At 41.1% G+C, this 19340-nt stretch overlaps 1 protein-coding gene across 3 annotated transcripts; it reads right to left on the bottom strand.

Annotated features, from left to right (window-relative positions):
• Window positions 1-2629: 2629 nt before the first annotated feature.
• LOC124191465 lies at window positions 2630-19337 on the bottom strand. Of its 3 annotated transcripts, none has more exons than XM_046584703.1 (7): window positions 19204-19337; window positions 18622-18791; window positions 12655-12778; window positions 9406-11011; window positions 5521-5754; window positions 3694-3759; window positions 2630-3587 (listed from the first exon to the last, which is right to left on the bottom strand). In XM_046584703.1, the coding sequence occupies exons 4-7, from the start codon at window positions 10471-10473 to the stop codon at window positions 3396-3398; spliced, it is 1560 nt and encodes a 519-aa protein (XP_046440659.1). In that variant the 5' UTR covers window positions 10474-11011; window positions 12655-12778; window positions 18622-18791; window positions 19204-19337; the 3' UTR covers window positions 2630-3395. The 3 variants fall into 3 exon arrangements, with proteins under 3 accessions (XP_046440659.1, XP_046440660.1, XP_046440661.1); XM_046584704.1 differs by having other exon boundaries at window positions 19147-19263; XM_046584705.1 differs by lacking the exon at window positions 19204-19337 and adding an exon at window positions 18882-19003.
• Between the last annotated feature and the right edge of the window lie 3 nt (window positions 19338-19340).

Here is a 19340-nt window from a genome sequence, read left to right as displayed (position 1 = left end):
TTACATTGCAGGCGGCAGCTGACTGTTGTATTATATGAAGACGCCCATTATTTCATTACGTAAGACCTACTATACACTTGTGCATTCTTGTTAGGAGAGGCCGATGTGGGCGGTTTTAGAATGTACGAGTCATTATAATGAATACGAGAGACCCGATCTATTGAAGTGTGCCACTCACGGTCCCTCCCGACTGCTGGACAACAAGCTGCCACTCTCTCTCCTATTTCGAATGATGTATTAAAGTTGCGAGAATGTTTTATAAACGTATAAGCATATCTATTTCCATCTCTCTTCGTCTTCTGCCTCCGCCTGTAATATTGCCATCAGAATTATGAAATTGATCCTACTTTCCTTTACATTGTGCCTGGCTGTCCAACAACATCATACATTTCTGGACCATTATATGTCTAGCCGAGCGATAGGACTGAGTAGATTTGCAATATTTAGTAGTGTAATATAGTAGGGATAAGCTATCTATTCTAGAGCAAAAAAAAAAAAAATAAAGCTTATAAATTGTTAATAATGGTTGATGTCACTGTGAGATATTGTATCCTTAATCCGTCTACACAATAATATAAGACTAGCGGCTGTGTACACCGACCCGTTTATATTTAGCCATTACGTAGAAAAAAAAAGCCGGGATAATAATCGCAGTAGTAGTTTCTTATCCATCACGAGACCTTCTTATATTTTTTGGGACCAAAAGGGAAATAATGGATTGCGTTTCATCAAGAATGATTGAGCTCTTTGCCCTTTAGTCAAACGAAAGCTGCGCCACATAGGACGAGAAAGCGCATGTGTAATACAAATAACTATTATACAACGCTGTCTAATTCCCATCTTCTATTTCGGTGTCACAAATCAAATCCGTGCTACTAAATGCTTGATTTAAAAAACAAGGATGGCGTTATGGAATGATGATGACTTTAGCAAATGGTGTTATAATGCGGAAATCAGAAGACCGGATAGTCTTTTATAGACCTGTTGCTATGGAATGCAATGTCGACATATCAAATAAAGACTCACCCAGTTGGAAAAAAGTAAAAAGAAGAGTAGTATTCATCGCTATTGCCAGGCGAATCTAGCGCTCCTGGCTCGCTACCAATGTTGTTATTATTTGGCTTTTTTTTCAGGGTGCTATTCGTTTCTCTCTTTTGTCCCGCTGTTGCTGCGCCAAAAGAAGATAATAACATACATAACCGAGTCTCTCTCCTCCCTCCCCTGTTTTTGTATATATCTTTGAGATGAAGAATAAAAAGAAAATTGTTGGCTCCAGCTCAACACTCCCGGAGTTTATAGTTTCGTAAGAAATCATTTGAAAAAGAGATTCAACAATAGATTTTCCATTTTCTCTATTGTCTTCATAATTTCTCTTCATCATGAAAGGCAGAGCTAAGAGTCTGTAGGAGGACAATTTCAATCAGTATCTTAGGAAACTCACCGTGTTTCCATCCGGCGGCACTATCACCGGCTGGCCCAAACCTTGTTGAATTACATCAGTCCTCCAAGGATTTCCTTCTCGGAAGCATCTCGCCCTGAAATCTTTTTGTTTCCATGTGTGTGCCTTGCTGGCTATAATTTTCATTTAAATTGCCCGCCCATATATCCTAATAGAAGGGCAGGCGTCTACTTAGTATGTGTACTGGTGGGAGTCTATAACAAGGCGGGCGACTCTGGCCGCATAGACAACACATACAAGACTATTAGGCAACATATACAGAGAGTTCTTCTTCTTCCAATATCCCCCAGGCCTTTTGCCCCCGGGAGATTTCAAATGAAAATCGAAACGCAACTCCTTTTCTCTGCTGGAGGGAGGTTCAAAGCGCAATAGATAGATATATATATAGCCTAGTGCGTGGATTGAATTGGAAATCCGAATCACAACAATGTTCAGCTCGTCAAAGTCCTCCGGAAAAAAAAATAAAAATTCCGCCGAATGCCCACGGATTGCTGATGATTTTCTTGTAGACATTTTCGATCGATTGGACGAAATACTCACAGCTCTTTTACGGAATATCTATATTAGAGTCGTCTCTTATACACATACGCATGTACGAGTATATACTTGTGCAGCCTGAGTAAAGATCAGTTCTAAAAATATTTTTATTAGGAGACTCTCGATAGACTTTTGGTGCTGGCAGTCCTGACCTTATATTCGCGGTTGATGAGAGATGTACTACACGGTTCTGATGTGACGACAATGGCCCCCAACAGCCTATCGAGTCTCAGCTAGGCCTGTGCATGACGTAGATGACGTACCAAACGGAATTGGATAATTGGATTCCTTCGAAACCCCAGCACTCGACAATGTATAGTACTTGAGCGGAGTTTTAGCTTGTGCCAGCACGGTTCTCATTTGAGTACACGTATCTAATCAATTCAGACAAGGATTTCTAATTTATCCCGACGTCTGTGTATACGCATCAAAATTACGCGGAAAGAAATCGAATCGTTTCCCCTTTGTCAATTTGAAATTGAATCTTTGGTTATTAAGGGCAGACTAGATTGAGCACCAGGCGCGGTATGTATGCAAATAACTAGATGATTTCATCATGCACAAAGTCGTTCCTTTCGACATGTTCTCCTTTTTTTTTTTCAAATGAGACTTTCCAGTCAAAGAGTCAAAGACTTTAGTAGTGTACAGTATATTTTAATTTCCCTTTGACAATTTTCCAATAGAGACGGTATTGTCATATGTTCACTTCTCTGTCTGTATTACATTGCCACAGTCAAAATTTGGAAATCAAAAAAAAAATTTGTGGAAAGTCAATCAACATTCACTCGACATACATATCACAGATCATGTACACACAGAAACTAATAAACTGGTGGGGGATATTATGTCTTAAGAAATCTAAAAGAACTAGCACACTAGACACACGCAACATTTGCACGTCTCTGAATCGTCGCTTCCATTTGTTTTGTTTTGTTTTATTTTTGTTAGTTTTCGAAAAATTGATTTTTATCCTAGAAAATGTAGAAAATGACATGGTCGAACCGAGTATAAGTAATAAAGCACAACTATATAAAGTCGCCAACACGATTTGACATCTTGTTGGCGCTCGATTGGGAAGGAATTGCATTCAAAAAAGGAACCCATTAGGACACACACTGAAACGCCAGATTATGTTGTTGTTGTACGCGATAAAAAATAATCTTGTTACTATAAAAATGGATTACTTGGAGTGGAGAAAACGACCGACAAAATTCAAGTAAATGAATTTTCCTTTTTTTTATGTGGAAAAATGACCAAGTGGAAAAAAAGAAAAATAAGAAATAAAAATTGGAAGAGAAGAGAGAGAGAGAAAGAAAGAGATTTCCGGTTTGCTTTTATTAGTTGGGTTTTTCCTTATATTCTTCTTTTGTGCGGAGTAAACTGGAGAGAAGCTGCTGGATCAAGCGGGCGAAGTGGATGAACAAGCGACGCAGCGGATGAGACCCGCTTCGTTGCAGGTGATGCACTTGAGAGCCGCAAACTCGGCGGTGAAGTGGTTGCGGTGGATGGATTTCTTAGAGCCGGAACAGACGGAACACGGCAGGTAGCGGTAGCCGCCGCACGAATCGCAGATGGTTTCCGGTCCGACGCGCTTTTTAAATCAACAACAAAAATAAAATAAATATTTTTTTTTTTTTTTTTTGGAAAACACATTGTCCCCGGATAATAATTACAGAGCGTAGAGTGAAATGATTTACCTTGTAGCGACGAAGGATCTGCCTCAAGTCGCCACTTTCGTTCAATTTCTCAATGGCGTCGGCGTCCTGTTGAAGAACACAAAATTCCAAATTTATAAAACAAAATGACATTTTTGAAAGGGTATATAGCGTCACTTTCACGACAGAATATCTGGCGCTCAATCTACACTTGAAATGGCCTGGGCTGATGTGGTTATTACGCCCGAGGATATCAAACGATCGTATGCAGTCCGTAGACTCTACGATATTCCATTAGAGGTTCACAGACTCGCTGGAGATTTATTGAGATTTTTCATATTATGTAGATATACAAAGGCATGGCTATAGATACATATAGTAGAGCCTTTCATGACAGCAACTCTTGTCTATATAGACATTGCAGCCAGCCAGCCAACCCTTTTCTTTCTGGACGATAAAAAAAGAAGGGGGAAGATTGAATTTGAAATTGATACGACGTTTCTTTTTTATTATATTTCTTTTATCAATTTTTTTTGTGAATATATCCCGTTTGTCTTTCATCTCCACGAGTATTGATTTTCTTTCTCAGTCTGTCTGTTCTTCATTTTTTGGAGCCGTTAGTTAAATTGTTCTACCCCCGTTTCTCAATAAGGAAACAAATATATTAACAGGTGGCGAGCGTTTCACGTTTTTTTTTTTTAAAAAGATAAAACATAAACCGGTCAAGATGATTTTCGGTTGTTCATCCAAAATATGTTTGATGGCGTAGCACCTTATTTCACCCGAGAAATAATTTCAAAGTGTTTTGTTGTGTCGACTGAGAGAAAAACAGCTGGCTTGCACTCATTAACTGACACGATTCCGCATTATAGCCGGCACCTCAACTACATACATACATATACTAACGTACATCTAAAGTAATCACACAAATAATAATCAGGAAATTCCCTTCGCCCGAGGTGCGGGACGACTGACGATGCCCACCAGCTCAAAAGAAAACAGAGTCTAAACGAAATTAGGTTAAATCCGTGAAGGCGGTTGATGTGACGTGTGTTCGGCCAGTCGAGACGCCTATACCAAAGAGGGGGGTCTACCTTTTTTTATTATTATTATCATTTCTTTCTTTCTTTCAAAAAGAATGAAAAAAAGGACCAAGAGGAAATGGGCCTCCTATATGCCCGGCTGCACATCACACACATCAGTGTTAACTTTGGGAATCTTGGGGGGGGGATGATCTACTTTTTCCTTTTCTCTCGACAGAATAAAAGTGCTAGTCACAGCGCTCGGCATATCAAGACAGTCAGAGGACGGAAAGAATAGCTTTGAGATGAGTTGCATGGCCATCTTCTCTATTCAGCAGTCGGTTAAAAGGGACCGGCTGCTCTTTTTAGCTCCTGACCTACAACTGGGTGTCTTGCTGATCCAGCAGCTGATACGGCCCGACTGTCAGTCCCGAGTCTCGGAACGGTACGTCACAATGCGACGACACATATCACAACAGGATCGGAGGAAGATGCTACATTCGAAAAGGCCATCTGGTGACGTCATCACTAAAAAGATGACCTTATTATTATTAAATGGTTAACCGTACGGATAAGTCTAACTGTCCCTCGTCCAATATTATTTATTTTTCCAAGGGGATCAATACTTGTAGAGATGAAAGGCACGCGCCAAGCCGGTCCCTTCGGAGAGCGACAGAAAGTTCACAAGTCAAAGTCGTTTGACAAGTTTTCTCCGTCCACATTTTGTCAGTTGAGAAGGCGATTCGCCGGAATCGGAACGCTAGGAGCGTTTGTGTGCGGGGCTCCGATTTGATCATTTCTGACGTGTGATAAGGATAATAACAAAATAAAATAGTGTGTGACTCACGCCAAGGAGCTGTCCCTCGACAAAGACTTGCGGGATGACGATGCGGTTGCGATTCATCCGCTCCTTGAGCTCCTGTTGCACTTGTCGGTTCATGGAGACGTCGCGCTCCTCGTAATTGATGAGCAACGTGCCCAGAATGCGCTGCACCTGCAAACAGCGCTGGAATGTCTGCCTGACCACGCCCATCGACGTCGTGTACACCACCACTTTGCCGTGCTCCCGTTCCGCGTAACTCTGCAAACAAATAAGAAAGAAAGAAAGAAAATGATGATGATGATTTAGATTGTTTTCCCTACTGACGCATGTAATGTGACACGGGGAAAAAACGAAGGTAATCAACGATGGCGCCATAGACATCAAGGAAAATCGTGATTGCTTCGTGACTATTGTACGTGCAGGATAAAAGCCTGGGGAGGGGTGGGGGGGGGGTGGGCATTGATGCAATATGTGTACAATAGTTAGTCTGATGGCTATTCGTAACTAGAACGATCCCGACTTTTTCAGACTCGACTATACCAGTCCCTCATTAGTAGTATCTGAAGATCACAGATTGTGATAGACATAATATCTCTCAAGGCTCTGATTGGCCCATTTATTCGACGAGCCTTTCGGCTGGGGAGCTTATTGCGTCATTCGGGGGGGAAAGAGAAAACATCACGTCAGATCCGGCCGCTATCGATTTTCATCCCGAATTTCGTTTAAAAACTTATTGATTTCATTTTCCTACTTTGGTTCGTTTCTTTCTTGGGTTTTATAGTTGACCAAGTCCAGTCATTGTCGCCTGCACCAACCAACCGACCAAAGAAATAATAATAAAAAATAAAATCCCCTTTTACTCGTTGAACTATCCCGCGCGCTCGACGATCGCCCGGTGAAACGGAAACTTCATTTCCCCTGGGAATCTTTTTTTTTTTATTCGGTGGCGGTGACATTTCTTCTTAGAGGACGTGTTGTTGTTGTTTGTGTAACTCGCCCACGCTTCCGCATAGGCCGTGAAAGGCAAAGAAGAAAAATACGAGGATGAACTTTTTCTAGTTAAAAGGAAACAGCTTTTTTTGTTTCTCCCGTTCCTGCTGTGGGTTCTTCACGCGGAATGGATATCCTTGTTTACGGCGGGATTGTTGGGAGAATACGGCTGACCTGCTAAATGCTATTTGTTTCCTGTACATTTCAACAGCCAAACCTTTTTTTTTATTTGCGAAAAAAAAAAACCAACAAATTTTCGTGTAGAATTCGATGGCGGTGGGAAATCATTCGCGGGAAACGAACGATTAAATTGTCTCTCATGCGCTGAATTTGCGCCACCAATAATTGCGGAAGAGCGCGCTATCGAGTTACCGTAATAACAATTATTCAAAAAAAAAAAAAAAAATCTGCGCAAATTTTATTAAATTCCAATCAATCGATGCGAAGAAAAATCTCCCGTTCTCTGTTCTTTCTTTTTTCCGTTTGGTAATATAATGCGCATTCCACCCAAACGGGAATTCTTTTTGTCATTTCATTCTTCAATGTCTACTTTTTTTTTTCGAGAAAGAGTCGTCAAGATCAATTGGAGTCAATCGAGTGAAACCAGCCACAAAATCTTCATTTATCTTGTCTAGCTCCTATTATTATTATTCGTTTCTTCTTTTTCTTTCCGACTTCCTTTTTTTTTGTTGTGGCCTCTACAAAAGAACATTCCCGATTTGGCTTGGAGCGTGACAGCCAGATGGTTCGTTGATTATTCTCAAACATTTGTTGCCTATAGCGGGATTAGGTCTTGACGTATGTGTCTCTCTCTCTCTCTCTGTGGAATAATATAACATCCACACACACTGTTAACGTGTTCGTCAACAGGTGGAAAAACAAACAAACAAAAAGCGATGAAAATGGGACCCCTCCAAAAAATCTCCTTACGTAACAGCCGTTATTATGACAAACGGCTTAACGGAATAAAAATGTCAACCGGATAGTTCATAGCGCAACAGACGATTGTTTTATTTTATATTTTTCCTTGTTTATCACGTGCGCTGGTCATAGGAATGCAAATCTGTTTTTGTTTCCGATTCTATTTATACAAGTTGGCCTTGGTCTGAGCTCCTGATAATCCCTCGAATTACGATGATTACGTCGTACAACATGAAAATCCGGTCTACAACGTGCTGCGTCGTACATATTTATCTTGCGTCGTCTCTATTTATCTTGCGCAGAGTGCAATCTGTTTGTTATGGACAGAGAGCCGGGATAAAAAAAAAAAAAAAAAGAAAAATTGGGAAATGCGTCATAATATCGAAATGGTCACGAGGCTTTGAGAGAGAGAGATGCGGTTCAAAGCTCTGCGGGCTATACAGTCGTGGGGGTAACCATGGAAATTGAACAAGAGCTCGACGGACCTCTATTGTCCTTTCACTCTTTTGATCCGGAGAAAAGAGGGGAAAAAAGAGCTTAGACAATAAGAAAATGCTGGAGACTATAAAGCTCTCCAGCAGGTTCTTGTTATAATTGTGAAGGAGGTAAAAAGAAAAGTGCTGAAACAAAAGAGAAAAGAGCCAATGAACTTTGATTGTTATCGCATTCTAGCGCATCCATCGAACAGGAGAGACTATACGGAATCAGTCCCCGCAGGCGAGGAGGAGCACAGACGTGCAGCCACGTACAGCCGGTAATAATGGATGGACGAACGAACGGAGGGGGGAAAACAACACGCCGAAAGGAAATACACAACCCGAACCAAAAAAAAAAAAAACGAGAACGAAAAAAGAAGAAGAAACAAATTCCCAGGTTACTAACCGACGAGATCGATTCGCACCTGGAGGCAGCTACCTTTTTTTTTTCTTTTGAGGGAAATTGTCAGGGAAAGATTACACGTTAGACGATGAATTCGCCTCTACATATATTGTCTCTACGTTATATAACAGACAGGAGCTGCAATTTAGGACTGAATTGAAATCTGAGCATTATTATTATTATTATTATTATTACCCAGAAAATTCCGTGAGATCTGAAACGGAGCCCATTTTTCACCATAACAATTTCGACCAAAGTTGCGCATCCGATTGTTACAAAAATCGCTAAAAACTTTCGTGAGACCTTAGCTGGGTGGGCTAGAACGCTTTGTTTTTTATCCCCCTCAATTTTTATTAACAACTTTTGCCAATTGAAAAAAAAAATAACTTCCTCAATATCCGGTTGCTCACGACGCCAATAACCTGCGATGCGAATGAGGAATTAATATTTTTAAATTCAATTTCCAAAATGAGTTTTTTGATTGCCCCCTTTTATCAAACAATAAACAACTCTCGTTGGCTTCTTATCGTTTAAAATTTAATAATCTTTTGAGCGTCTGGATCTTCTTTGGTATGCAGTGCGATATGGCGAGTCTCTTACACATCGTCTAACGCGTTACCGCTACTTGAACGCGGGACAAGCAGCGGTACGACGTCTACACGGGATAGAGAGAGAGAGAATAGAGCATGTCTGGCAGGTCCTGCAAGCAGCCGAACTTGAACGAACCGTTGGCAAAGAAAATAACAACCGAACTGCTTGCTCTGATTCTTGCAGAGAAAGCGGTCGAATGGGCGTCGTCATCACGACACAGCCATCCGACATTTCTCCTCTTTTTGTCTAAATGTCTACGCCAGCATCAAAAGGAATCATTAAATTTGTATCCCGCTAGAATTCTTACATGGCCGAGGATTTTTTTGTTTTAAAGCCCCAACGGGGGAATAAAAAAGGGTCCCATTATCTATCCATCTACGTGTAGAGTGCAGTTTGGACAATGATAACACGCGCCCCATAGAACCAACACAAAAAGGAAGACGAAATAATTAAAAAGAAAATGACATTTCTGAGGTAATAAGAAGGAAAAAAAAAACGGTAAAACACCCGGGAATATTTGGCACTCACCTTAAAGGTCTTGCCCTGGAGGAAGGTGGTGATTCCGGCTCGGACGCGGTTCCGCACTCCGCGGACCGTGCCGCTCTTGTGGCTCCTGATGGTTTGGCCACTCTTCTCGACATTCAAAATGTCTTTCAAACCGACGAAGCTCAGGTCGTCAATCGGCGATTCCGGCTGGCTGCTGTTGTTGATGTTGTTGTTGTTTTTGCTGTCGATTTCAATGTACTCGCACATGTGGAAGCGCTGGTAGTAGCAGTCGGACGGGTCGAACGACGACGGAGCGATTTGCTGCTGCTGCTGTTGCTGAGGCTGAGGCGGAATGGGCAGAATGAGACTGCGGCTACGTGACGGCGGCACAGATGAGCTCTTGCTGCGCTGGAGTTTTAATTGCGAGTCGAGGGCTTTGCCCAGCTCTTTGACCGATTGCGGCTGCTGGTAGTGATGGAGCTTGACGGCTTTGGTGCGAATCTCTGTCAACAGATTGCTGGGCAGAGCTTGTTTACGTCCCGTCAACGGGCTGACATTGTTGTTGTCTAGCCCGCCGCAATCACTGATGCTGGCCAACGACGTCAATTCCGTTTGGGCGTCGTCGTTGAGGGCCAGCGAATCGGCGCTGACGTCCGACTGCGAATCATCCATAAGCATCACGAGCTTCTCCGACTTGCAAGGAGCCACCGCCTTCTTGTTGGCCCGGCGAGGCAACGGCGGCGGAGTGAAACCTTCCGTGTCGGACGACAGGCCGCTGTCCACCGTTTCGCTGCTGACCTCATCCGGCCCTTTGCCCTTACCAGCACCGACGCCTCTATTAGCGAAGAAATAGAAATCAGAGTTGACCAGACTACTGCTGCTGCTGCTGACGCTCGAACAATCGTCCAGCTCCCTCGACAATTGACTCGGCTGCTGCTGCTGCTGTTGCTGGCGCTTCTTCGGCTGTTCTGTCACGTCGCTGGACGACGACTGGAACGACAAGTTCTGATGAGCTGCCGACGACGAATATTCGCTGCACTTGAATTTCATCATCACGGCGGCCGAACTGCTGGACGTGGAGTGATGATGTGACTTGGACGATAACGCCATCAATTCTAAACGAATTTAGTTGTTGTTGTTCACTCCGATATCTCGTAGCACTTATCGTGACTTGTTATCTTTTATTCAGTCTGTGTGTCACGTTGGAAGGCGGGGGGGGGGTGGGTTGGACACAATCGGAATTAGAAAGCAGAGCTGCTGCTGCTCTCGACACACGGCGCTGGTCGGGTAACGAGTGACTGGGACACTGACTGGAACACCGTTCTCTTATATAGTTTAGACGTCGAAAAAATTTTTTCGGTTGGAATATAAAAAAAAGGAGGTTGGTTCTTCTTGTGTTAGGAGGAGCTACAACGTAGTAGACGCCAGGTGGATATACTGTAGACGTAACGAACAATATAACCATTGGCTCGGCCGTTGGCGTCTCTTCTCCTTTACAGCCCCAACTCTCTCATTCTGCTCCGACAGTTCCAGACAACAGGTGTCTTCCCACTATGGTAGTATTGCTGCTTGGCTGCTGGACATTTTCAGCTGGGCCCCTTGCCATTACCTAACGGGCACGATAAACACACGGCCGGCCAGTATCCTGCTGAAGAGAAGAAGAAAAAAAAACAGTTAGGACCGGAGAAAGAAGAAGAATGTAATAATAAGACACTGTGGAGAGAAAATATCTAGGCGCTCCTAATCGTTTACTCTCCGATGGTCATCATGCGGCCGCCGCCTCCATTTTTTTCGCGGAAGTTGTTGCTGCTGCCGCCGAATAAAATTCATCCCGGAAGGACGGAAAAGAGCGGCACGGGCCAGTAAATTTATAGACGTGTAGTATATTGAAGTTTTACGACTTTGATTGCTCTTTCGCTGTATCACTCTAGAGGACTAATTAGACAAATTCCGACGGCGGTCAATCAACGCTGTTGGCTAATTCAGAAAACAAAAGGGCAATCAATTAGCCTGGCTTTTGATAACAATTATAACAAGGCAGCTTTTGGCCATTTGTCCTTTCGGACCGTTAACTCCAGCTCGGTCGAGATAATGGCAAACAATAAAACTAAAGGACGGCTACTACAGCGCTTGACCGAGAGCTAACAGCTCTAATAACAATCAATTTACCTACTATGGCGTCGTATGGTCTCTTTTTTGTCTTTACTATACACGGCGCGGTCATCTCCATTTTATTTGATCGTTTTGTCGTTCCTTCTTACCGGATTAACATCGTAAAATCGGTTGAGGACGCAGTTTAGTCACGTTATTATTTCATATTCCTAATGGACGGTGGGTACTATGGCCCTCCCGTTGTGTTTGACGGACACACGTACTACGTTTAGACGACTGTGTTTCTCTACCATTTTGTTTCGCACGCCGGGTCTCAGCGGGCAGTCCCGGAAGAATAGCGATTCACGTCATTCAAAGATTGTCTGAAACGCGTCGTCAAAAAAAAAAAGCCCCAAAAAACACAACGCCATAACGTAACGGCCATCAGTCGAGACGAACCCAAATACTTTTCTTTTAAAAAGAAAGGGAAATTTTACCGTAAAAACCTCATCACATCGTACAAAATCGCCTTTCACAAGAGCCTTTATTTAGCGTGAACCATCGATGAGAAACGTGAATGTGGTTGATTAGGATTGACACAAGTATGTACGGTATTGTTACGGAGACCAATCAGACCCGTTAACAAACTACCAACGCGACTCGCACAATAAACCAAGTAGCCATTGTGTATAGCAGCCAAGAACTGTTACGTGGGGTCTATCCTACTTCATCGTTTAACAATACGACACAAACGAATCATAATATAATTTTTTTTTAAACCAAAAATTCCCTTTTTCTTTTTTTTTTTTGGGCGATGCGTGTGTTACAGTTACCCGCGTGAATGAGAGCCTGGTCGGGAATCACAATTTTTGTTCACTTGTTTCGATTTAGTTTTGTTCAAGTTTTTTAGGTCTTTAACCGAACCGTTATCGGGATTTTTTTTTCCTCAACTAAGAACACGACAACAAATGATAAATACGCGTATAAGCTCGTTAGGATTGGGCGCAGCAGCTGTCGCCATAAATCGTGACACGAAGCCTGTCAGTTGACCAAAACTAGAATTTCTGTTTTGTGCCATTCAAACAATATGGGTCGGACCTCGACTAGAAGTTATTTGAACTATTTCTTTCACTCTCGTTTCTCACGAAATAGAGACACTTGCCATTTCATTTATGGGGTTATTATTTCGAAATAGTATACCTGTTGATCAGCAATTTTGAACGACGGGATAAAATCAGGATAAAATAGGGTCGCACGTCCGTGGCGCATGTTGGGTGGTACCGGTTGACAAACCAGATATACCTTTCCGAATGCGTATCACTGTCTGCAAAGAATTTGAAAACGAAAGTGACATTATTATTGATTCAAAAGAAGAAAGAAAAAAACCAGTTGCGATAGAAAATAATCAGATGCGAAAGTCACAATCAAACATAGTTCGTCGCCCTCTCGTAAATGCGTGTACCGATTGTATTTTTATCAAAACGTTATTCCAAGAAACTAACCCAGAAAAAAACATTTCACGAAGATATTTTATCTTTCCCATGCAATTGTATTGTTCCACTCACCCGAGTTGAGTGACTGCTCTCTTGAATAGTGAAATTTCACAAAATTTTTTTCCCCCTACTAAGTGAAACACGACGTTATAAAGATGTCGATGATTATTATTATACGTTGGTAAAAAAATCTGCTGTGTAAATATAGATAGATTCGTCGATAAGACGACGAAAGTTTCGAATCATTTCCGAAGAGATTTCTCTCTTCCAATATTTAGCGAAAGTTCTAGTCTTAAAATACTAAACGCTTCGGTTGGATGCTGTTTTATCTTTTCGCTTGTTAATCTCTCGATAAATATGACCCTCTTTTTTTTCCTTTTAAGTTGCTCCTCCTGTGGCCATCCATATAACTGTTTTCCAACATTATAGGAAAAAAATCTGTTCAACTTCTTCTTTTCTCTAGCTGTGTGGGTTTACCAGAAAAAATCAGGATTTTCCATCTTTTCTCTGAGAAAGAATATCGTCCTTCACATCTTGTGTCTCTTTTTTTTAGTAGTTTATGCCTTATTTGCTGGCGGTGTGTGTGTGTGGACCACCTGCTGAAGCATGACACGAGGACTAGTCTAAGGCCTTTGAACAAATTATGTGATGCGCTCCTGCTGCTGTTTGAACGAAGAAAATATGAGCGGAGAAAAAAAGTAGAGCGAGCAAAGACGTATACATGTACAGGACAAGCGGCAGCTATATGGCCAGTCACGCTCGATGCTTTTCTTTATGTGCATCGCTAAAGGGATAGACGTGCTGGCTTCTTCTTCTTCTTTTTCTGCCCACAGTGGAAAGAAAGAAAAAAAAATATCTAGTCCATCACAGAGATTTGCCACAGCAGCACAGAGTCTCTTTGATTTATAATGAATGTGACCTGGTTAATCTGAGACCATTTTTCCCGATGTGCTCACAGCTAGTCGAGGTTGATTGTCATTATGCCGCTCACGTCGCCCGTTTTTTTTTCTTCTTAACATTCGCGTGAACGTATCAAAGAGAAAGATGGATATATACTAGATAGTATTTCATCATCATCTCTGAACGAACGCCGAGGGTAGTAGATCATACACACACAAAAGGGAAAAGCGAGAGAGAGAGCGAGCGAGCTGGGTAAAGTAAAAATAAATAATAGGTTACGTATTGCCGCTAGTTGATAAGTATAAAGTCGTCCGTTTCGGCTCGGCTGTGCAGAATGATACGTGATGTGGACACACGACTAAACGAAGGTGGCCATGACCAGATAAGAATTCAACCCATTGATAGTCTAATGGATCTGAAAGACGTCAGAGCCTACGTGGGCCGCCACCGAGTTTATGGATGACTAATGAAAACAACGCTAATGGATGTTGATTGTGTTCATTTCGAAATGATTGCACAATATCGAGCGCGGCTGTGCAGCTGAATACCAAGGCTATTCGTCTCAAACACGTATAGGCTTTAAATGGGATCCGTTCAATGAGCACGCAGCCTATTGTGTTTCTATCTCCAACGTGCCAGTAAAGGCCAAATCCTTCCAGAACTTCCCCCCCATAAACGTCCATTTTCCTACTATTAGAAATGATTGCTAATAAAGGAAGTCGTCCTACAAAATACCGACAAATCTCCGAGCCAAAAAAAAAGGGCCCCACACTCGAAATGAAACTATGCGTGACTAGCGATGAGCAAAAAGATTTGTTCAGGGAAAATATTACAAAAAAAAAAGCGGATTTTCACCACCCTGGGTCATTTGGAAGATCTCTCTTTACTCTCCTTATTTTATTTGTTTTTCCCCCGAGCAGAAAAATAACAAAAAGAAAGTTCACATCGAAAGTGCAATTTAAAAAAAAAAAAAAGACAAACGACCAACGACAACATTTGAGAGAAAAGAACTCGATAAAAAAAATCTCTGGAGAAAAGAGGCTCGTCTTTTCTTTTCCACGCCGATATATATATAGAGTAATAATAATAATACGTTAAGCCCGTTCAGAAAAAAAAAAAAAAACGGATGTATAAGATTGTGTCAAATTTCCATCCATATTATAAGTGGCAGTAAGAGATTCAGCGATCCGCGAGCGCTGGGGCTGGAGAAAGTTCCATAATCGCTGCGCTGCACTTTGGGTGCATTAGCACAACTCTCCTGTGACGGACCATCATCCAGCAGCGCGGGGCCAACTTGATGGAAGAAGAGTGTAACAACGCTGGTGGAGAAAATCGGGCGATAATCGCTTAGTAGCCGAAAGGGTTGGCAGCAGCAGCAGAGTCTTTGATGCGCATACTATATATCTATACATACGCCTTGTACATGTATGCAGCGCAGCTCAATTAATTGGACGTTTCAGACTATTACGTATAGGGCTAATACCGAGAACAAGAAAAAGTGACCGCAATTCAAAACGAAATCTAATTCGGGTTACGAGGTCTAACTGCGCTTCGGCGCTTGCTCGTAAGTCGTAACTTTATTTTTTACGTTTGCCAATTGACTTGTTATTTAATTATACAAGTCGGCCTATTTTTTTACTTTGCCGGAAGAATATAGGCTAAAGCCTTTACACGAAACAATTTCGGATGGCAAATTATTGATCTTGAAAATCTGTCTTGATCGTTATTTATTGCCGCTTTTAAGTCACACTTATTTATTAGACCAGAAGAAGGGATTTTTGACACGTCGTTCAATCATTTCCTATTTTTCTAGAGTGACTCGGTTTGTTACTACGACTAGTTTTGTAATGGCAATTTTTTTTGTTAAATAGATTGAGGTTGTGTCCACTTATTTATTGCCTGTCCGTGAAGTGATTAGTTAACTTATGAGGTTTATCGCTGTGCCTTTACGAATTTAACACCGGGGATTTTTTCTTTCTTTCTTTCGTTCGTTTGCTCTGATATTTCAGAAAAATTTATTGTGCCAAGCTTGATTGCGCTCGCAATAATCTTTTTCCCACGCGGAACGAGCCTTTAATTCGCTGATTTGGCCAACAATGGCCATAGCCCAGTTTTTTCTACCTTATGGGAACGTCTAAATCATTTTACGCGTCGTATTCTATTATTGATAATAAGATTTGCAACTTGCCTCCCAATCAGGCAATTGTCTTCGGAAAATAAGTCTCTATACATCCATAGTAAACGCACATAATATAGGTTAGAGAACGGGGGAGTAGTGATACTGTATACTATACAACACAATAAGTACTTTCTCAGATTATCTAGGTATATACTTTATACCCAAATGTCGGTCAGCAATGGAAAGCCCCTGGTATAACCTGAATCCATTTTTCTTTTTGGCAATAAGATAAAGCAACATTGTGTTTGCATCTCTCTCTTCTTCAAGAGGATGATGACTGCACAAATATTTCCGCACGATTGGAATTCCATTGGGGGGGGGGACAGCTATACTGTGTTTTCGACAATTGTAATTACGCATGTATTACAAGCGCATTAATGGTTTTATCATCTTTTCTCTCTTTCCAGCTCGGTAAACGAACATAATAAACGAGTTCCAGACTTTCACTTCGTCAAGAAAGAAAAAAATTAGAATGTGGACCGAATAAGCAACTTCTTCTCATCCAACGCTTGATGTTGTTATCCTGCGGTTTGTTGTGAGTGACAAGTCGTTTCTACTTATGATCGAGACTTTGCAAGTTATTTCCTAGCTCGGATGGACATTGCGTTCATTTTGGTGGGACTAGAGAAAAAAAATTCGAAGAACCAACGGTAAAAATTTTCAATTTCTCTAAAATGTTGGCGGCCAAAACAACTTTTGGGTAACTCTCCCCAATTCATAAGCGCCCTTGCATTGATCTGATCTCGACGATATAACGATCGATAATTCAAAACAAGTTTCGAAACTGATTTTTAAAAAGTTTTAAATCAAACGGGTCCTTCAAAATTGGTCGCACGAAAAGAATGTCAACAGTTACTGGGAATATTTACGAACGTTATTGACAAGGTAGTAAAGGACATTTCGTCGCTTGAGGTCACTTTCCAAGCCGAAAAACTGTTTGAATCTACCGGGTCCTAGGAGACGACAATAACGAACGGTAAAAGTCATTCAGTCAAAAAAGTCGGCCAGCCACCAATGTTCTTTCCACCATATGTTGTTTCGCCGTTCTTGTGCGAAAAAGAATGAGGGTCCTATGCTGCTGGTGGTGTGGATAACGAGCACTTGCCGTCCCTATGAGTTATACACATTATAATTCATGGTATTTTACTTTTTTTCGAATTCCACCGCTATGTACACGTTGAATAACGGAAGCTCTTTGGCGTGTCGGCTGTGCATACGTCTATACTCATAACACATATTTGTGTTATTATATTATCGTCCCAAGGTCATAAGATATAGCTACGCGATTATATTCAATTGTAATCCCACAAGAGTTTCCTTTGAGATGGTATTTGGCGTTAAAAGATGATACTGGAATCAACATGAGATAGGGATGATACAGTTATTCCGTCGGCCCACATCCATTGTGTAATGGACGAAAACGTGACGATACTGCACATTTCTTTTTTCAAGCATCAAAAAGAAAAAGAAAAGGCAAAGAAAACTTCAACAAAAAAATTAGAGCGATCGTTATCCAAGAAATGTTAACGAACTAGTGAAAATTGGTCCTGGTTGTGCATATTATTCTCAGAACCTACAGACACGCGATTATAGGACCGGAAATTGAACGATATTGCCAACGATCTATTACGTAAAACTAGCTACTAACGGTTCCAATAAATGTTGATGACCTAATGAATAGCTGTTGAAACCGCTTCAGGCTAAAAATAAAGCGGAATCTAACATAACATATTTGAGTTGAGAAAAGGCCAAACGCTGCTATTAAAATCGCTCCATTTCGCAAGAGGTCCAATTAGGAATTTATACAATTTTTATACCTATTCTTGGACTTGATAACATGCTTCTCATGAGTTTTGAATAAAAGAGTAGCAGTTATTAAAAGGTAAATGAGGCTGTGTTGCTTTCTTTATATAGAGGAACTGAGTCTTGATAATTTCATAATTGACTCATTCGTGCTTCACGGATTTAGAACTCCGTTATGAGGTCGTCCTTTCTTATCAATTCTACGCAAAAGAAGTTCATTGTCAAGTGTTATTATTCAAGATGATGAAAAATAAAAAGAACGGAATGATCTTCAAAAAGTTGTCTTCTCTTAATTAGAAATGATCGACGATTCGAGAAAAAGATGAAATCATCGCAGATGTTGTGTAGTAGCACTCGACAAGTTCTTGATTGGAAAAATTCCCCGAAACCCCCCCTGTCATGAATTTATGATTTTAAAACGAACCCGTCTACAAGAACTGGGAAAAGTATGACGACCAATTTTTAAATGAAAACTTCTGAATCGAAGATTTCATTATTAATCATCACCCCGAAGTATTATTTCTAAAATACGAAAGCAAAAAATTTCAATTGCAAATGTTATCTGCAAAAGTAATCACGCAGAGAAACTCAATATAAAATGGCCGCAAATAGAAACGAAAAGGCGTAACGCGACTATCAATCATACAGCTAATGCCAACATTTGTTCACAAAAAACCAAATAGTGCGATATAGGTCATCCAGGAAAACAAAACATGAATCTAAACTGTTGCCCCCGAACATGATAATTGAAGAAATACTACGGAGAAACAGAAATAGATTGAATAAACTTACCGTAAAATGTGTTATGTCCTCGATCGATGCAATCTTGGAGTGCTGTCAATCCTGCTGCTACGAAGTATATTTCACACGTGGCCACGTGGGAAATGAACGTGTCACGCCACATCAAGAATTTCTTTTGGGCCTCGACGACACTTTAGAGCAGCAAATTGTAATCTTCGTAGCTGGTTAGAAAAAATTTCATTAGACTTCAATATTTAACAAAATGGGAAGAAACATTTTATGGTCTGCACTCTGCAGTGATAAAATTATACCATGAAATTGAATACGGGCCATAAAAAGAAGCTTCACGATTTCAAGAAATTAATTACGACTTCAAGAATATCAGCACATTTTTGGCGATAACATAAAAACTCTACTCAAAAAGATTACAAATGTCATCCATTTCAAGAAACCATATGGTTATAAAACAAAAAATGTCTGCAATCTCATTGGTCGATTCCACCATAGAAGAAGGAGTCGATTCTCGAGACACACACCTACTTTAGTTTCAGAAATAACAGAAATACAATATCTTACGCCAAAATTTAACTGAGCATTTCCAAGTGTTGAGAATCATCTTAAAAGTTTTCCAACCTCAGTATAATCCTCATTTCAAGTGAACAACAGTATTTTGCAAGCCAAATAAACTTGGAAGGAATCGACGCCAGACTGGTTTCCCGCCCGCCGCCATTAAGTGAACGGCGTTGTTTACTAGAACAGCAAAACACGCC

Source organism: Daphnia pulex, chromosome 3 (genome assembly GCF_021134715.1).
Source record: "Daphnia pulex isolate KAP4 chromosome 3, ASM2113471v1".
Classification (NCBI taxonomy): domain Eukaryota; kingdom Metazoa; phylum Arthropoda; class Branchiopoda; order Diplostraca; family Daphniidae; genus Daphnia; species Daphnia pulex.
This window is presented reverse-complemented; position numbering and strand designations above follow the sequence as displayed.

Bases quoted from the DNA above. Each gene is read 5' to 3' on its own strand.
- LOC124191465 (XM_046584703.1), bottom strand. From the start codon at position 10,473: ATGGCGTTATCGTCCAAGTCACATCATCACTCCACGTCCAGCAGTTCG. The intron at 5,755-9,405 runs GTGAGTGCCAAA...ATTTGTTTGCAG, and splicing joins TCCAGGGCAAGACCTTTAAG to AGTTACGCGGAACGGGAGCA. The intron at 3,760-5,520 runs GTGAGTCACACA...GTTCTTCAACAG, and splicing joins TCGAGGGACAGCTCCTTGGC to GACGCCGACGCCATTGAGAA.